Source organism: Cryptomeria japonica, chromosome 2 (genome assembly GCF_030272615.1).
Source record: "Cryptomeria japonica chromosome 2, Sugi_1.0, whole genome shotgun sequence".
Classification (NCBI taxonomy): Eukaryota; Viridiplantae; Streptophyta; class Pinopsida; order Cupressales; family Cupressaceae; genus Cryptomeria; species Cryptomeria japonica.
In genome coordinates, this window is record NC_081406.1 from 78,777,615 (window position 1) to 78,796,845 (window position 19,231).

At 36.3% G+C, this 19,231-nt stretch overlaps 1 protein-coding gene across 4 annotated transcripts in view; it reads left to right on the forward strand.

Moving 5' to 3' along the window:
* LOC131078866 (uncharacterized) overlaps nt 1–19,231 on the forward strand; it is a 226,354-nt gene that overhangs the window by 186,602 nt on the left and 20,521 nt on the right. For 3 of the 4 annotated variants that reach the window (XM_058016693.2, XM_058016695.2, XM_058016696.2), the window contains 2 exons: nt 10,146–10,277; nt 10,385–10,441. In XM_058016693.2, coding sequence (XP_057872676.2) covers nt 10,146–10,277; nt 10,385–10,441 — 189 coding nt within the window. The remainder of the gene's footprint in view (nt 1–10,145; nt 10,278–10,384; nt 10,442–19,231) is intronic. The other variant, XM_058016694.2, reaches the window with a different exon arrangement.

Sequence of the window (19,231 nt, forward strand, 5' to 3'; positions counted from 1 at the left end):
GGAAAGATCAATTTTGTCAGGAAGTTCATAATAGGATTTGCAAAGATAATAAGGACATTAAATGAGATGTTGAAAAAGGATGCAAAGATGGAATGGACTCTGCAAGCCAAGAGAGCATTTGAAGAGATCAAACAAACAATTGCCAATGCTCTTGTCCTCATAAGTCCAGACTATACAAGACCCTTTTACTTATATTCATTTGCATCAAAACACACTTGCGCGACCATTCTTACACAAATCCGAGGAAAGGGATGAACATCCGATCGCATTCATGAGTTCATCGCTTAAGGACGCTAAGTCAAGAAATTTCGTCACTACATTGTAAGAAGTAAAGTGCATTCCATTGTCCCAGACATAGCAATCAAGACATTGTTGATGCAAAATGAGCTTGGTGAAAGAAGAGGAAAGTGCGCCCCCACTATCCAAGAGTATGATATTGAAATACAACCTATGAAGCTAGTGCGAGGACAAGCACTCACATAGACGATTACAATTGATGGGCCAAGATTGGTGCAACATGTGTATCAGCTTCAAGACATTAGCTAGACGAATGGTACAAGGACATCATATGCTATCTGTTAAACCAAAGGTGCCCCTCACATTTGAACCCAATATAGAAAAGGGCGTTATGAATCAAAAGTCAAAGATACATGGTACAAGGATCAATGCTTTACAATAAGAACTATGAAGGAATTTATCTACAATGCATGGGAAAGAATGAAGCCAAGGAGTGGGAAAGACAATATGAGAAAGCTCTTGGTTATGTTTGCTCATTAGTGTCTTTTGATTCACAATTTATTTTTGAGTCATCTATAACACTTAAGGAGGCTTGGGACACTCTTGAAATATTTTATGGTAAAAATGACAAGATTAGGAGATATCCTAATAGTTTTATTGATATCTAGTTCTATATGTCCAAGTTTAAACAACTAGGAACATGTTGATGTGGCTAAAGTCACACTTCGACTCTTTCCGGTCAACACATAATAGAATGCTGAGTATCCTATCCTCTCTTGAATAAGGAAATCCCTAATGCTGTTTTAGATGATCAAAGGGGACAACCTCAAGGTTCCAAATGTCAGGTCTTGACTGAAGGATAACTCAGCGATGATGTGTTTTGGTGGTATCACAAGGGGGCTTATATTTACAACAAGCTGGCTTGCATCTGACAATGTTGCGATTCTCAGACTGCGGAAAACAAATGCAAAAGAGAAGGGTTTGGGGATTCTAAGTACAGTGATGGTAACAACTGGTGCTAAAGGTAGATAGATTTCCATAAACTAACCCTTGCTTCACCATAGATATACTCACAACTTCACAGGGATAGTGCAATGTAATGTCCCCATTTTTCCAATAATCACTCAAGAATCTTAGATTTGCCTGTGAGCCGTCTTCGTAGGCAAATGATGGGGTTATGAGATGTTTGGTTCACCAGGAGGAGCTATACTTAGCTGTTTTTGGAGCTTGGTGGGAAATTATTCAATAAAGTTTATAATAAAAGCTTATAAAAGCTTATAAGACCTTATAAGTTACTTTTTTCTATTAATAGAAAATTTTAATAAAAGTAACTTTATGACGTTATAACCTTATGATTCAAAAGTTAATAAAAGTAACTTTATTTAAAAAGTTACCTTGCACATCACCCTAGAAGATTATATTATAATAAAAGGTGTTCATTATGCAATGATAAGTTGATCCTCAAACTGGGCGAACCACATGGAGGAAAACAGATGCTTTGGAATATTCTTTGGATGCCCTAAAGAAGTTCGATTAGGGCTGGAAACCATAAAAGAGCCTTGAACGTACAATTTGGCATCATTGGAATTTTATTATTTTGAGAGCATTTAGCAATTGTAGGTGTCTGAGCCCAAATTGGAGACGAAAACCTTCAATTACAGGCAGGTTGGACGATACCCCAGCCATTAATCCTTCTTCAACACTCAGGAAAGATCAATTTTCAGGCCATTCAAGGGTCAAATCACGTGGAATTTTGTATCAGATTGCAGGGTTAGTAATGACAATCAAATCTGAGCAATTTGGTCACACTTTTCAGCAAGTTTGAAGCACATTCAAGTCAGCCATACCATTCCTAGGTCAGCCGTACCACTTTCAGCAGCCTAGGATTGCAAGTAAATAAATAAAAAGGGTTTTGGAGCAGCTCTTGCTTGTGAAATTATTGTCAGGGGATAACTAATGCAGATTTGTAGTCAATTTGGTGAAACCCCAACATATTTGGATGATATCAGCAAATTAGAGAGGAAAAGGAAGCAATTTTGGTGGTCTCTCCTGGCAAGATTTCAGAATAAGCTCCAGATCAGCCATTCTTCCATTAAATTGTTTTTGATAATTATTGTTATGAAGAATAAAGCCCATTGGAGCTGTTGATGCACATTGGAAGCTCTTGTAGTAGCAATTACATTCAATAAAGTCAATAAAGAAGCCCTCCAAGCAAGGTGTTGGACCCTTGGTAGGCCAAATTGGCATGTTAGTGTTGAAATTCATTTATTCTTGGTATTTGTTAGTTGCTGTTAATAAATCAAACTTTCTGAAAATCAATTTCAGTAGTTGTAAGTTGTTTCTATATTGCTTTCCAAAATTGCATTGTTTACTCTATTATGCACCATATGGGTTCATATTTGGTCTTGTTTGACCCATACAAATTTTGAATCCCCTCTTTGGCTTTATCCATGGCCTCATATAGATACCCCATGGGGTTTTGATTCCCATCCACCATTCATAGAACCCTCACCAATGATTCTGACACCTAGATATAACAATAATAACAAAATCAGCAAATAGTAATATTAGAAAATTAAAAAATAAATTGTCAATTGAAGCTTCAAAACTTACATTGATGATCTCCTCCATGAGTTCTACACCTCGATTGATCAAGTCTTTTGTAATGTCCCTAGTTAGAGATCACTGTCCTGCAAAACAGATTGTTAGAATACAATATATATATATAATTTAACTTGCAATCTAAGTTTAAAATACTTAATTACATAATCACAATTCTCATCTAATAAAAAGGATACGAATGCCATACGAAGATATGTCCTTAGGCGGCCGTGAGGCTCGCCTTCTTGGAACCCATCTTAGTTCCAAGCCCTCCAAGAAGTTGAAGGTGAATTCGACTCCTGTCTTGAATGTAATTTCTTACATCCAAGCCCTCTAAGAAATCAAAGGTTAATTCGATTCCTGTCTTGGGTGTAATTTCTTACATCCAAGCCCTCCAGGAAATCGAAGGTTAATTCGATTCCTGTCTTGGGTGTAATTTCTTACACCCAAGCCATCCAAGGAGGACCCTATGTCCATTCCTTGCTTTGGGTGATGCACCTCATCACCCAAGTCCTCAGAGGGGACTGACCGGATCCATCTCTTCTTGGTTGAACTTAGTCAACCAAGCCATACATATGCATATAGATGTTCAGTATATATACTACCCTAGGGATTATCATAATCCCTCCCTTAGACTAAGGGAGTTCCCTCCCTATAGCCTCCAACATGTGATTACATTTATATTACATTTTTGCCTTTTATTACCATTTTCCTATTCCATAATCCAAATGTACATATTCCTGATTTAACATGTATTCCCCAACATATATAAAATGTTCATTAACCAATATTCACATTTATTCCTTACATATATCCCTACTATTCATTGATATGTATTTCCTACTTATGTTTATACACATTCCTTACATCTAAGAACCAATTATTAACATATATATTAAAATGTTCGTTACTTATATTCATCAACATATGTATTAACATATTCATTATTTATCTTCATCAATATATATATTAAAATATTCATTTATAATATACATTAATATATATATATATATTAAAATATTTATTAATAATATTCATTAATATATATATTCTAATATTCATTATTAATATTCATTAATATATATATTAGAATATTTATTAACTATATTCCTTTACATATACTTTGTGATATCCCTTACCTGTTGGCAGATTGCAGCCTACTGTTGGAGTTCGCCCCTATAGTTGGCATCTGCAAAATGGAGTCCGCAGTTCCTGATTCACGTCTTCCCGTCTCCCTTCCTTTTTTCTCTACCTGCCCTCTCCTCCCCCTTGCGACGATCCTCCCTTAATACCCCGTGGAGGGGAAGGGTCGCATCCCCCCACGGGGTCCCTTCCGCACGAAGGTTTGTGACGGTGGTCGCAGCCCAGGCTGTGACCCCCTTCCCACCACTTCTCGTGCGGAAGGGAGCCACCATGGAGTTTATCTCTCCACGTGGGGTCATCCCATACTTACGCCCGTCATTTTAACATGTTTTAATTTTAAATATTAACATTTAATAATTCATATTTTCATCTTTTAATATATTTAAATATATTAGTATTTTCTAATAATTTTTTTAATATATTAATTTTAGTTAATATATTAATATTTATATATATATTAATATATATATATATTAATTAAATAATTTATTTAATAAATAAATAAATTTAAAAAATAATCATTTGTTAATCATAGTATTAATCAATAGTAATACTTGCCTCATTTAGGATATATATACCGATCAAGGGGGGACATGACAGTCCATCCTTCCCGAAATTGCTTGTCCTCAAGCAAATAACAATTTTCTCGAACTAAATCGTCTCCCAATAAAAACACCAGGTATACATATGTAAGGGTATGAGACACACGTGAAGTTTATGCACAATACCTGTATTCATCATATATGTATGTGAGTACATTCAAGGTGTGCAACATATGTAATGCGCATGGATACAATTAAGGCATGCAGCACACATGTGAAATACATGTAGTATATAAAGTATGGAGTATACACTTGAATTTGCTTAAGTAACATGGAGTTCACATAGGCACTCACTTAGGTCAAGAAGTGAATGTATATAGCACATATAAATCGTTTTAAGCATGGGATATACATCTAAACACAAGTGTGAATCATATATAGGAGTATAGGTGAATTGTCTGCAAGCATTAATTCAAGGCATGGAGTATGTACTTAAATAAACATAAGGTACCACGTATGTATAAGAAAAGGCAGTCAGGTTGTGATCGTGCTATAGACACATTAGTCACAGGCACACATAAAGACACAAGGCATACATGACAACATTGAGCAATCTCATAGACATACAAGACACCTATAATGAAAGGTTAAAGAATTATCAAATATGGTGAATAGTCGTTAATCTGTTGGATGCTTAGCTCACATAGATTGCTTGAGTCTCCCCTTCCTCATTCTCCTTTACCTTACAAGAGGGTAGATTTAGTGCGCCAAGGGCGCATGACACAGTCTACATGTGGCTCCCCCAAGGTTTGCTACCTGTCTTGGGACATTTTTGCTATGTGACTGATTTATTCTACCTTTCCCCCCACACACTCCCTATCTTTGCAAGCATCTAGAGAAAGGTGAAGAATCAGAACACTGGAATCATTAGGTTAAGAATTCAATTTAATTTGATACTATTGTATTGCCAATTATTAAGGCAAGAAGCTTTCAAAAGCATACACATGTAGTATGAAGTACACATGTGAAACACATAAATACAAGTAAGGCACTCATTGCAAACACATGTATTCATGCCACTAGACTTTAAAGCAGGAAACATGTGCGTTAGTACGTAGAACACGAAGCATTTGAAACCTTTATGTCCTGAGCCATACACCTATGAATACCCACTAGGTAAGGAACATAAATGCACAATAAGTTTGGTGTTTCTCATTTGTAAAGTACACACATATAAAAGAATAATGTTGTAATTTTGTCCCACAGCATGGCAGGATTATGCTCTGATACCATTGTAATGTCCCTACTAGTTAGAGATCACTGTCCTGCTAAACAGATTGTTAGAATACAACATATATATATATATATATATATATATATATATATATATATATATATATATATATATATATATAAGTAATTTAACTTGCAATCTAAGTTTAAAATACTTAATTACATAATCACAATTCTCATCTAATAAAAAGGATACGAATGCCATACGAAGATATGTCCTTAGGCGGCCGTGAGGCTCGCCTTCTTGGAACCCATCTTAGTTCCAAGCCCTCCAAGAAGTTGAAGGTGAATTCGACTCCTGTCTTGAATGTAATTTCTTACATCCAAGCCCTCTAAGAAATCAAAGGTTAATTCGATTCCTGTCTTGGGTGTAATTTCTTACATCCAAGCCCTCCAGGAAATCGAAGGTTAATTCGATTCCTGTCTTGGGTGTAATTTCTTACACCCAAGCCATCCAAGGAGGACCCTATGTCCATTCCTTGCTTTGGGTGATGCACCTCATCACCCAAGTCCTCAGAGGGGACTGACCGGATCCATCTCTTCTTGGTTGAACTTAGTCAACCAAGCCATACATATGCATATAGATGTTCAGTATATATACTACCCTAGGGATTATCATAATCCCTCCCTTAGACTAAGGGAGTTCCCTCCCTATAGCCTCCAACATGTGATTACATTTATATTACATTTTTGCCTTTTATTACCATTTTCCTATTCCATAATCCAAATGTACATATTCCTGATTTAACATGTATTCCCCAACATATATAAAATGTTCATTAACCAATATTCACATTTATTCCTTACATATATCCCTACTATTCATTGATATGTATTTCCTACTTATGTTTATACACATTCCTTACATCTAAGAACCAATTATTAACATATATATTAAAATGTTCGTTACTTATATTCATCAACATATGTATTAACATATTCATTATTTATCTTCATCAATATATATATTAAAATATTCATTATTAATATACATTAATATATATGTTAAAATATTTATTAATAATATTCATTAATATATATATTAAAATATTTATTAATAATATTCATTAATATATATATTAAAATATTTATTAATAATATTCATTAATATATATATATTTTCTAATATTCATTAATATATATATTAGAATATTTATCAACTATATTCCTTTACATATACTTTGTGATATCCCTTACCTGTTGGCAGATCGCAACCTGCTGTTGGAGTTCGCCCCTGTAGTTGCCTTTTGCAAAATGGAGTCCGCAGTTCTTGATTCATGTCCTTTCGTCTCCCTTCATTTTTTCTCCACCTGCCCTCTCCTCCCCCTTGCGACGATCCTCCCTTAATACCCCGTGGAGGGGAAGGGTCGCATCCCCCCACGGGGTCCCTTCCGCAGGAAGGTGTGTGATGGTGGTCGCAGCCCAGGCTGCATCCCCCGTCCCACCACTTCCCGTGGGGAGGGGCCACCGTGGAGTTTAGCTCTCCACGTGGGGTCATCCCATACTTATGCCCGTCATTTTAACATGTTTTAATTTTAAATATTAACATTTAATAATTCATATTTTCATCTTTTAATATATTTAAATATATTAGTATTTTCTAATAATTTATTATATATATTAAGATTATTTAATATATTAATATTTATATATATATTTAATAATTGACTTTATCACATTTCCAGAATAAATATTAATATATATATATATATTAATTAAATAATTTATTTAATAAATAAATAAATTTCAAAAATAATCATTTGTTAATCATAGTATTAATCAATAGTAATACTTGCCTCATTTAGGATATATATACCGATCAAGGGGGGACATGACATCTTTTCAAAACTTGCCAACAAATTACCCAAAACTCATTAAGAAACTCATGATTGCAACTTGGGGAGTTTTTCCTGCAAAATCTTGGTGCTAGAAGTTTTCTCTTAGTAGTCACTAAATCAACAATTAGTAAAGCTATTGTCTGTCATAACCCCTCTTTGGACATTGGATTAAATAAATACGATAATTAAAACATTTATTAAATTAACATTTAATAATATTGAAAAATCGTCTCATTTATGAGACTTCATGATTTTCCTCTAATATATATATTTATTAATGTTTATTATTATTTATTATGATTATTATTTATTATTATTGTTATATATGATTATTATTTATTATTATATAGTAACTATCAAACAATTATAATGCATCTCTGTTATCCCCTATATTCTCTTTGTATAAAAATTACTTAAAAACTTGTCAAATTAATTTAAATAAATAAAGCTATAACAACTCTAATTCTAACAATATAAAAAAACATAATAATAATATCGATATTAATAATCAATTATCAATATTAACAAGGATTTCCCAAGTCTATTAGGCAATGACCCTTTCTAAAGTAATATCAATAACAAATGTTAATATTAACAAATACTTGTTATGCGACGGCTCTTGGAGTCGCGTTACCATGGGCAGTGAGGACCGATGGTAAGACACGACTCTTGTCAGCGGTGCCTCTCCCGAGGAGTCACATCTGTATAGCTGATTATCCCAGAGTATTTAGGGACGGGGATGGGGAGAATAAGGGGGATGGGGGAGGAATAACATAGAAGATGACGATATTTAGAAAAACACTCAGTTCCATTAAGTATCGCTACCAAATGATATCAATTGATTAAGCCATGATCACCGATCATAACAGCATGTGTTAAAAGTAAACAAGATTATATGTGATAGTGTTGCAGTCTATTAAGGAAGACGACGATTACCTTGTGAAAAGTCGAACTAATAATGTAGACGATGTTGATATCTTCCGCTAGAAGGGAATACACACACCGCGGTATTAAGAGTCGTGTGTTAGACTTCGCAGCAACTTGATCTTCTGTTGTGGTGTGAATATTTCGTCTTGAGGATGTGGACACAAGTAGAAGCTTTGAGCCTCTTGAGATGCAGCCAAGATCATAATGCTACTATTGCTAATGACAGTAATCTCTAATGAAATGATAACCATCTTTTCCAATGTTAGGCAGTGATTACTTTACTTAATGCCAACATCGATTAGTCATTTAGAAAAAACAATTATAAACTAATTGGTATTTTATGAAGAGAGATGATGAAGAAAGAATGTGTCTCATCGTTCGTTAGGAGGTGCGATCCATTCATATTGCATGATATATTATGGCAATTGGGTCCACTTAGAAAAGGACATGGGAGGATATCTTATTCTGTAAATCATCATTAGGCATACAGCCGGTGGTTCCGGATGTATATTCTCCAGCAATACATATCAGGAGTAACGCCTTTAGAGTTTATATAATACGCATAAAAATTCCGGCAAGCAGCCATTCCGGAAGTTCAGATGCAATCGCCACTGTCACACAGTCATACATAACTGTCAAACATTCATATATAGATTGAAGGTCTTAACCAATCATTACCAGTTTTATACAGATCAATATAGCCCAGTCCGACATAGCAGTTACAACATTACTGTAAGCGATATTGAGAAGATCACTACATACTTCAAGGTTCTAATCGGAACAACATATCTATAACATCGCTATAAGCAATTAAGGAAAGAGTTTACAACACACTATACCTACCAGTGGTTGAGAGATAACAGGTAGCATAAAATACACTGTCATTTTAGAGACAGCAGTGATAACACTATATTGATTACATAATTTAGTATCAGATACATGGATCAAGATCATCTTGCGTATATTTAATTGTTGAATCAGAGATTGCAGAGATAGTTGTTTTTATATCATCGTATTATAAGTTATAACAACTATGAAATATAATCTATCATTCTTATTAATTATCATCGTTTTAAGAGGTTTCTGGAAATAAGTTTCTCGCAAGAGATTTACAAATCAACTGTTCCCTTATTTCCTAAGCAATACCATAGGGGGGACATTACATTGTCATTTCATCAAATACTCAAATCCTTTTGGACTATAAAGGTCCAAGATTAATTTTTCAAGGTAGAATGTAAATGATTTAATGAAACTTGCTCTATTTTGCACTAAGACAACTGAATTACAATAGTAGCTTTTCCAAGTTCTGTGATGTAGGTTACTTGTGAAGAATTCTAAACTTATAGCAATGATTTTGATCTAGTTGATTCATGGAAGCCCCTCTCTTCATTATGAAATTGTGATGATGCTTATGGTTTAATCATCTTGCTAGATGGACTGTAATTGCTTTATTTTATTCTTAGAATGTACTTACTTTCTGGATCCTATTGTGATTGGTTAATGCTAATAAGACTTTTCATAGTTACCTCATTTCTTCTCTTGTTCATTGTACCCCATCTTGCAGTTCCTTGAAGTGGTTTACTTTCAACTTAAGCAGGGGTTTCAAATGAATTCTAGTGAGCATGAGAAAGGAAACTTTCCATTCGTAGATGAATCTTGGTTTTCCGAGGACAACTTCTTACAACTTATATGCAAGGTACTTCCTCACGTGTTTTGCCTAGGAGATCACTCACTATTTTACAGTTGTGTCTTGAAATATTAATCACTTTCAATTATCAGAAAGGTTAAGAATTTTGTCTACAGGAGTTCTTTTCTATGATAAAGGAAGCTCAACCAGTTGATGGAGAACTTCTTTTCCAGGTACTCATCAATATTAATTCCCTCTTTATTTCTGTTGTAGTGCTATTGTTCTCATTGTTGTTACTACTGCTACCGTTAATTACAAAATTTATTTGAAAATATCTATGGTGTAGGGCTTAAAATTTGGCGTAGAGAACTGGGATATGACTGCTTTAGTTGTTAGCTTGTATACGTTGTTGATATATGTTGGTTCATACAATAGTGTTTTGTATTAAGAAGAATCTACAACCGTTTTTTGATAACACTAAATCCAATAAGGGACTACTCATCGATGTAGAAATAGATAAGATGATCGAGCTTGCCATAGGGCTGATTAATTTTTTAACTAATTAGCCCAAGTAGTGGAAAGAATGTATTGGATTCAAATTGTAATTTTGTTTCGAAATTAATCTAATGGGAGCAGAGATTGGAAAATCGCCCAGGACTCGCCAAACTCGGTGAGTCCGAGTACGATTTATGCCCCCTGAGTCTGGTGAGCTCGGACTCAGACTCGGACTCATCTGAGTCCAGGGGGTGAACTCGCCAGGCTCGCCGAGTTGGCGAGTTTGGCCTAAAATCGCGAAACTCAGCGAGTCCAGTGCTTGAAACTCGGCCGTCGGCTGGGTTAAATAAAATGACAAAAAAGAACACATTTTAAAAAGTTTTTTTTAAATGAATGATCTCGTCTTTGTTCACTACAACCTCCACCTGAGAATGAGAAAAATTAGGGTTAGAACATGTCAGCCAATAAAAAAATAACACCCGACGCCTTTATTAAATAATAAAATAACACCTTGGGGGCGCTGCCCCCAAACCCCCATCAAAAAATATGGGGGGAAATTGCGTTGATAGAAGTAGGGAAAATTTAACCTCTGAGTCTAACACTGATTGGATTGACCAGGTAGATATAGAGGCTGAGACTGTAGCCATGGTAGAGGAGTGGAGAGCACGAGCAGAGACAGGAGATTCAGAGGCAGATAGTGACACAAATGTTCCTAATGTTGGTGAGCATGCCATGGTGTCACGTGGAGCAGCTATGGTTGTCGAATCATCGGGACCTACCTTAGATGCCTTCGTAGGGGGCCGAGGCTGGGGCCGGAGGGTGCATGCTCCTCTGAGCCATAGGCTTGTAGTTGTATTTACCTTTGGTATTTGTATGGAACATTTGATGATGATCATATGATGACATGGATTTTGTATTCCATGAGTTTTGTAATATCGTATACATTTGACAATATCTATATATCTATGTTTGTTATTTCCTTTAGCTACAATTTGCGTTTATGCTTATGTGATTGATGTATACTTGTGTATGTAATCAAATGAGCCAAGTTTGATGATGTTATTGTGTCTTTAAGGTGTATTCAATAAAGGGTGCATGAAACAAGTTTTAAATCTTTAAAAATCTCTAAATTTCTTGAGTTTTTCACTTTTCGGAGTCCAGCCGAGTCTGAAGTCGAGTTTGATTCCGAGTCCCGAGTTCGAGTCCGGGTCGGCCTTGCCAAGTTCGAGCCGAGTCCGAGTCCCATTTCTTTGAATGGGAGCTACCTCCTTTGTAGCAATTTTTGCTAAAAAAAAAACAATGGCAGCTTGGAGAAAAAAAATGATCTTCTTGGTGTTTTGTGTTTGTCAAATGAGTTGCAAACACCAAATACCCTCACTTTAGGGAGAATGGATGCATTGTAGGGAGTGTGAGTTTAAGTTTTGTTGAAAAAGTTACTTTTTTGGTGTCCAAAGCTGCCGATACACTTGGGTTCACCCCAAGTACACCGAAGGTACCACTTGGGCACCTGGGTTTGTTGTGGGGCCTTCTATGAACCGAAGCGCCTAGGTGTACCCTGGGCAAATCAAAACTTAACTAGTATTCGAACCATACCGGTATGCATACTTAGCCTGGAAGAGCAATACTTGATAAAATAGGTCTATGCCCAAGATGAACTCGTCCCAATTTTTGCTTTTGTTGCTCCTACCATGACAAACCCTTCATTTTTCTGTGATTTTTTCTATTTTTGTATTTAGTGCGTCATTCATGCCAATAGAATGAGATGTCTTATCATGGAATGCCTTAATTGCAGCTAATAGAAATCATAGGGATCCTCACAAGGATTGACACTATTTATCAAATGCAACAAACAAATGTCTAGACTGATCAGTTCACTTTTGCCAGCATACTTTGGACTATGCTAATATAAGAGACTTGAATCGTGATATGATCATATATCAAACCATAATGGAAAGGGGTTTTCTAATTAGGTATTGTAGTTGGAAATGCCTTGGTAGATATTTATGCAAAATGTGAAAGCATACACAAGGCACACAAACAGTTTGACAAGATGTCTCAAAAAATGTGGTATCATAGAATACAATGATTGCAAGATATGCATAAAATAATGTTCTTGATGAGGCTTCATGACTCATTTGATATTTTTTGTAATTTTATTTTGCATAATTTATATCTTTTTAAAGAAATTTAAATATTTTTTAAGTGGTTTAGGAATTTTTTGGTTTGTTAATCTGAGTAAAGGCAGAGTTTGCCAACTATGGTATATATATCCATTAAAGCATAATTGATTGTAAATTTTAATCATGTAGTAGGACTTTCCAGGGCCTTGATAGATATGTATGCCAAGTGTGGAAGTATACAGTTGGCATGTGAATTGTTTGACAAAATGCCTCAATAACTTGTGGTCTCTTGGAATGCCATGCTTGATATAATTTGTTGAGAAGGCCTTGGAAACACTTAAGCAAATACAATTAGTAGATGTAAAGCCATACATCTCATTTTGTATATTTTATTGTTATCAATAGAAATAATAATATTAATAATTAACTTATGCTATAATATCATATATTAACCTTATTAATATTGTATACAGCTTATGAATATTCTTGTACATTAAAAAATATTAGATGCCTCTAATATTTCAGATTTTAGGCTGGCTCCAAATTTGTATAAATTTGTGATTTTTAGATGTACAAACTCAACCCCAAATTTTTTTCGAGCGAATCCATAAACTGAACCCCTGAACCCTTACTAAGATCAGTTACCTAGCTTAAATATAAAATAGAATGGTAAATGAGAAAAGAAAGCAAAAGGATTTAAAGAAATTCATACCTCTTGAAATTTACTACTTCAAATGTACCATGGCTGCTTCAAATGCACTGCGAGCTGCTCTAAATCTGCAAATGCATCCTTTCACTACCATTTGCTGCTGCTTTCCATGGCTTTGTTCTGCTAAAACCTCTTTTTTTTTTCTTTGTATGATGTCTTAGTCTTTTTTATCTTTTTCCTTATATTCATGTTTTAGTTTGTAATGTTCCTTTTTTGGCGGCTATGAGAAATTAAATTATTTATTAATCTGTCTTAGATTATTTAAGGCAATCAATATTTAATTAATAATTATTTAAATAAAGTGATTTTTTGGTTGAGAATATAATATTTGTAAAATCACTTTGTGGCTTAAAAATTAAATAATTGTTATTGGGAGTTGCCAAAACAGTTGCCCAAAATAATTTATAAAAGGTGGCAGAGACGAGAAGAGGATTGCATAGGGGAATTTATTATAGAGTTATTGGAGACCTGTTGTGACGTTTTCACACATCGTCCCATTGCAAATGGGGACCCATGTTTTTTGCTCGTTTTGCTCGTTTTCGCTTTGCTTTTTCTAGGGTTTTGTTAGTTTGTTAGTTGTCTGGATTTAGGGTCAAGCCTTAGGGTTCTAATTACCGTCTTTTCGGACCAAAATCCAGTCAGTTTTGAGAGCTTTTTGAGCTTCCTTTCGTAGGATACAAATTTTGAATGAAATGAATTCGCCAGAATGGTCTAATTTTCAATTGGAATGTTGATGCAGAGCTTAAATTTGTCTAAGTGTTGAAGATGAAATGTGAATTTTTGTCCAATTGAATATTTTTGTCCAAATTTTGACTTTTTTGAATTTTGATCCTAGGCATTTCAAATGATTTGTTTTCGCCTTGTGAAGTGATAAAATGTGTAAAATCATGATATTTTGGCCTGTAGGAGCAAAATCGCTCCTGTCCCTCAGTGAAGGACGGGAGCTCGTTTTCAAATATCTTACTATTCCTGCAGGGTCAAGATGAATTACGAATTGGAAGTGATGGAGAAAGGCGAGATCTTTCCATTGAATATAAATTGAAGATTTTCATGAGCACAGAAATGCCTCCAGGAGCAAAATCGCTCCTGTCCCTCAGTGAAGGACCGGAGCTTAAAATCAAATATTGCTTTGTCCTTGCAGGATTTTAACGTCTTGACGATGTGAAAAGGTCCAAAGAGGTACATTTTATCAAATGAATATAACTTGAAGTGCTGTCGGGGAGATCACATGGATAAGCAAGTCCGGCTTGAGTGAGGTTCTGATCCTGAAATTTGGCTAAGTCTGGAATGTCCTGACCCTGAAATTTGACTAAGTTTGGAAACTGAAAAAACCTCCAAAAACTAGATTTTGCAATATAACTCCTGGAGGTCTGAAACCACTCTCAAACATCCTGAAAGTATATATGGAATATAACTTAAAGTATAAGAAAACTTATACTTAAATGTTATATTCCATAAAAGTTATCTTGATAGAGAGTTCGAAAGTCAAATTTCGCTCGTGTCCTTCTCCAAGGGTCCAGAGCGAAATGCGCTCCTGTCCCTCTCCAAGGGACCAAGGTGAATCGCTCGTGTCCCTCACCAAGGGTCCAGAGCGAAAATGCTTAGTTGAGCCATTCCTGACCTTGTTTGGACGAATCGAGACATCAAAGGCATGGTGAAGGACGAAATGAGCATGATAGAACATCCAGACTTGATCAAAAACAATGAAATGATGAAGTTATTGCCTAGAGGGTCAATTTCGCTCCTGTCCCTCACTGAAGGACCAGAGCGATATCTACAGAATGGCATAAATTTCAAAGGACAAACAAGTTTCGAGCAACCAAGAGGGTCGAAAGGACATCATTTCACGTAATGAAGATGGTTGCAAATTGGTAAAAACAAGAACAAGCACAAAATGATGAACTTCGCTCCTGTCCCTCAGGAAAGGACCAGAGCGATATTAGGTATATTGGCCACTTCATGCAAGATTTACGTAAGGTCAAGGTTTTGCAAGGTCTCAGAGGGTCCATGGTATGATAGGAAGGTGATGCATGAAGATTTCAAACGTAAAATAATCACCAAGTTGAACATAGAGACTATATCGCTCCTGTCCCTCTCCAAGGGACCAGGGTGATTTGCCTTGGACTCTCCATTTTGTTTCAAATGCGTGCTAAGTCAAGACTTCATAAGGTCATACGAGGTTCGAGACATCGTTTGAAGAGGACATGCAAGAATTTTGAACGTCCAAACGTTGCTAATCATGCTAAAGAGCTCATATCGCTCCTGTCCTTTGGACAAGGACCAAAGCGATCCCATCAAAAACACTCATATTCCTTCAAAGTTGAGGCAAGGCGAGGATGGGCAAGGTGAAGGACGGCGTTTGGAAGACATCACAACGAAGATCGAAGTTTAAAGTTGCTAAGATTAAAGAGAAAGACATGGATCGCTCCTGTCCCTCTCCAAGGGACAAGGGCGATGATCCCTCTAAATGTCCAAACACCACATGCAAACAAATGGAACGAGCATAGAAGGAACGAACAAAGATGTTATTCGCTTCACAATGAAAGATCGAAGATCAAAGATGCATATTGAACGTGATAGTATGGGGATCGCTCCTGTCCCTCTCCAAGGGACCAGGGCGATGAGGTACGTCCCTTTCATTTTCATAATTTTGGCGCCAAATAAACATTTCAAATTTTCCTTAAATGCTAAGTTCGATAAAATTGAAAATCCTATTTAAATTAGCATTTAATATGGCGTTGATCATTTATTAATTATTTTGCCTTTATTAAAAATCGAAATTTATAAATTAAAAACAAAGGCATTTAATTAATTATTTATTAATTAAAAAAAATCAAAAGGAGCGCTTGGTATTTTATTGTTTTATGAAAGTCGGCCTTTCTTATTTATTAAAAAATCGTTTATAATTGCTTTATTTTTACCAAGTCGGCCTCAATGAATTGATGGTGTAAGCGCTTATATAAGGGGGGTGAAAGATTTCATTTTTACATCACCATTTTATCATTCAAATGCGATCAAAGGGCGAAGTGCGAAGTTGTATTCAAAGGGGCGAATTTTATTTCAAAGCAAGGTGGTGCGAACTTGAAGTTTCCATTTGAGCGAAGTTGCCTAGGACGTCAAAGACATATCAAAGATGGCGAAATTGCTAACTTGAAGAGGAGATCACGTCCAAGACTTGAAGGGTGGCGAAGTTGATAAGAGGAACGTTCTTTTGAAGATCACATCAAGACCATCTTATTTCAAATTTTGCCTAGGCAATTTTATTTATTTTGCATTTTAGAGTTAAGCTCTCAAAGAGGTATGGCGATATTGATCTCTTGTTTTAATCTCGAATTTTGATCGTCATTGCCTTATTTTTTGAATTTTGAAATTTTGTTTTTCCTTAGCTCAATCGTTTTTAGGAAATGATTAATGAAGGACTTATCATTAAGTTTCCTAAAAAATTGCTCTCTAATTTATGTTATGTATTGCAAAATCATGGTACTAATTTTGAAATCTTCTGTAGGCATCAAATGGAGGTCTCTTCAAGGAAAATCAAGCCGGATCCAGGACGGTCTTCGCCAGGACGGTCTTCGCCGGGACGGTCTTAGCCAGGACATGGGCGACCTCTTTCAATCCAGCGTTCCAAGGCGAGGTACATCATCTTCCTGCACATCAAGGATGCAAGGAGTTAGAACAAGGGCTCGTTGAAGAAGCAAAATAGTTCCAGATGAATTAATTAAAGCAAGCTTCTCAACAACATCAAGTTGAATATCTACCAAGTTACAAGTGTCAAATGAGGTGGCGTCCTAGTCATCATTTCTCCAATCAGTGAGGTCCACCTCAGCATGTCCAGATTCAATGTACTTAACTCATGGAAGGTGGCACAAACTCCGATGTACCTACCCTGGCGGTCCATTGGTCGATTTTTCTAGAAGGGACATGTGTCCAAGCAATACAATTTTATCATTGGTCAAGCATTAAATGTTATGTAATGGTTGTAACAAACCCTAATTAGGGTTTTCGTTGTTGAATCTTGGCCATTGATCTTGAATTGATCTAAGCCATCAAATTGTATTGTGGGCACTATATATGCCCAGACATTTCATTTTGTAAAGGTTAATTAGAGATAATTAGAGAGATAGTTAGAAATAGTTGAAAGTAGTTAGTAGATAGAGAGTAGAATAGGAGGACAAGGCAAGAAATTGTTGCCATTGATTGTAAACAAACTCCATTTTCATTGAAGTAATGGTGAAATATGTCGTTTTCTTGCAATTTGCATGGTTTCTTGTTGAGTCTTCAATCTTAGATGGTAGATAATTAGATGAATGGAGGAAATGTGCTTGATTGATGGTGAAATTCGTATATCCATACTACTAGCAGTTTGTTGATTGCAGACTTGCCTTGCGTAGTCAACTGGAATCGTTCAGCCTAAGCTCAATTTCAATTTGTCGCCTCTTCATTGATATGCATCAACTTGGATGGTATCTATGCCTGCGGTGATGATTTGAACATCATAAAGCTTCCCATAGAAGATCGCACTAGTCTTGTGTAGATGTTCCATTGATGTCAAAACAAGACCTAGTTAGAGTTTCATCAAAAATCAATCATTGCTCCTACATTCTTAGTATTAGGATTAGATCCTCTCTTCGCCCTTATCCTTTTTCCATTTTTTTAATCTAAGTTAGTCAGAGCCTGTGTCCAGCAAAGCAGATCGGAAGTTCAATGTAAGTCCCCTTGTGATTCCAGCAAATCACATCGTACCACGAAGAGCTTATCCACATGTAGAGACCCTACCAAAAGGAACCTTGAAGTCATCCTAACTGATCCTTCATGCGAATCTTCAGCAGTTAGCGACTTTATTCAAGAGAGGATAAGATACCCTTAGGTATTTTATTCTGTGTATGATGGTGTACAAAATACACGTCAACAGAATTGGCGCTAGAAGGAGGGCGGTGATCGCGATATTTGTTTGAACAACTGATCCTATCAATGTGCAAGGAGTTATCTAGGACAATATGTAGGTGAGCACCCAATTAACATATCTGATTGCTTACATCTCTGATCATCAAATTCAACATGGTATCAGAGCAGGTTGCGAAATTTGATTAGATTTGTTGAAGCAATCTATACATCTCCTCATCTAAGTCGGAGCTTTTGTGGTGTCAGTTTCTTTCATTGAGTGGGAATCATGGATGTTTGGGAGTCATGGATGACACTCGAATTGTATCTTGGACCTTGCATCAAACCTACATTCCATCATCCGTGCGAAGGGTTTTGAAGGGCGGATTGTCATCCATCCATGACCCTCCCACCTATGCCCTTGGTGATCGACAAACGGTGTTGTGCATCCACGCTGCGCATCTGACTGCTACTGTGCGCATTCACCCTCGACCCACACCTTCGTCTTTTCCATCACTCATCCTCTAGGCAAGGTATACGTCTTAGCCAGTGGCTCTACGCAACAACGCATCACACCTCCTCCATGTGGGCTGCACAGAGAGGCGAAAGGGGTCTATGGGGGCTCCTCCGCGTGGCCTTTGCAGAGCGGCGACGAGCGGGGGTCTACAACACTCAGGCGACACCCCTTGGCATGCATAGCCACCCTGCGGAAAGCGAAAAGAAAAAAATAAAAGTTATCTCGGCCCGCCACATAGGCAACACGGCACCCAAGGCTCCACGACAGTCATGGGTCATCCACATCATGACACGCCTCAGCA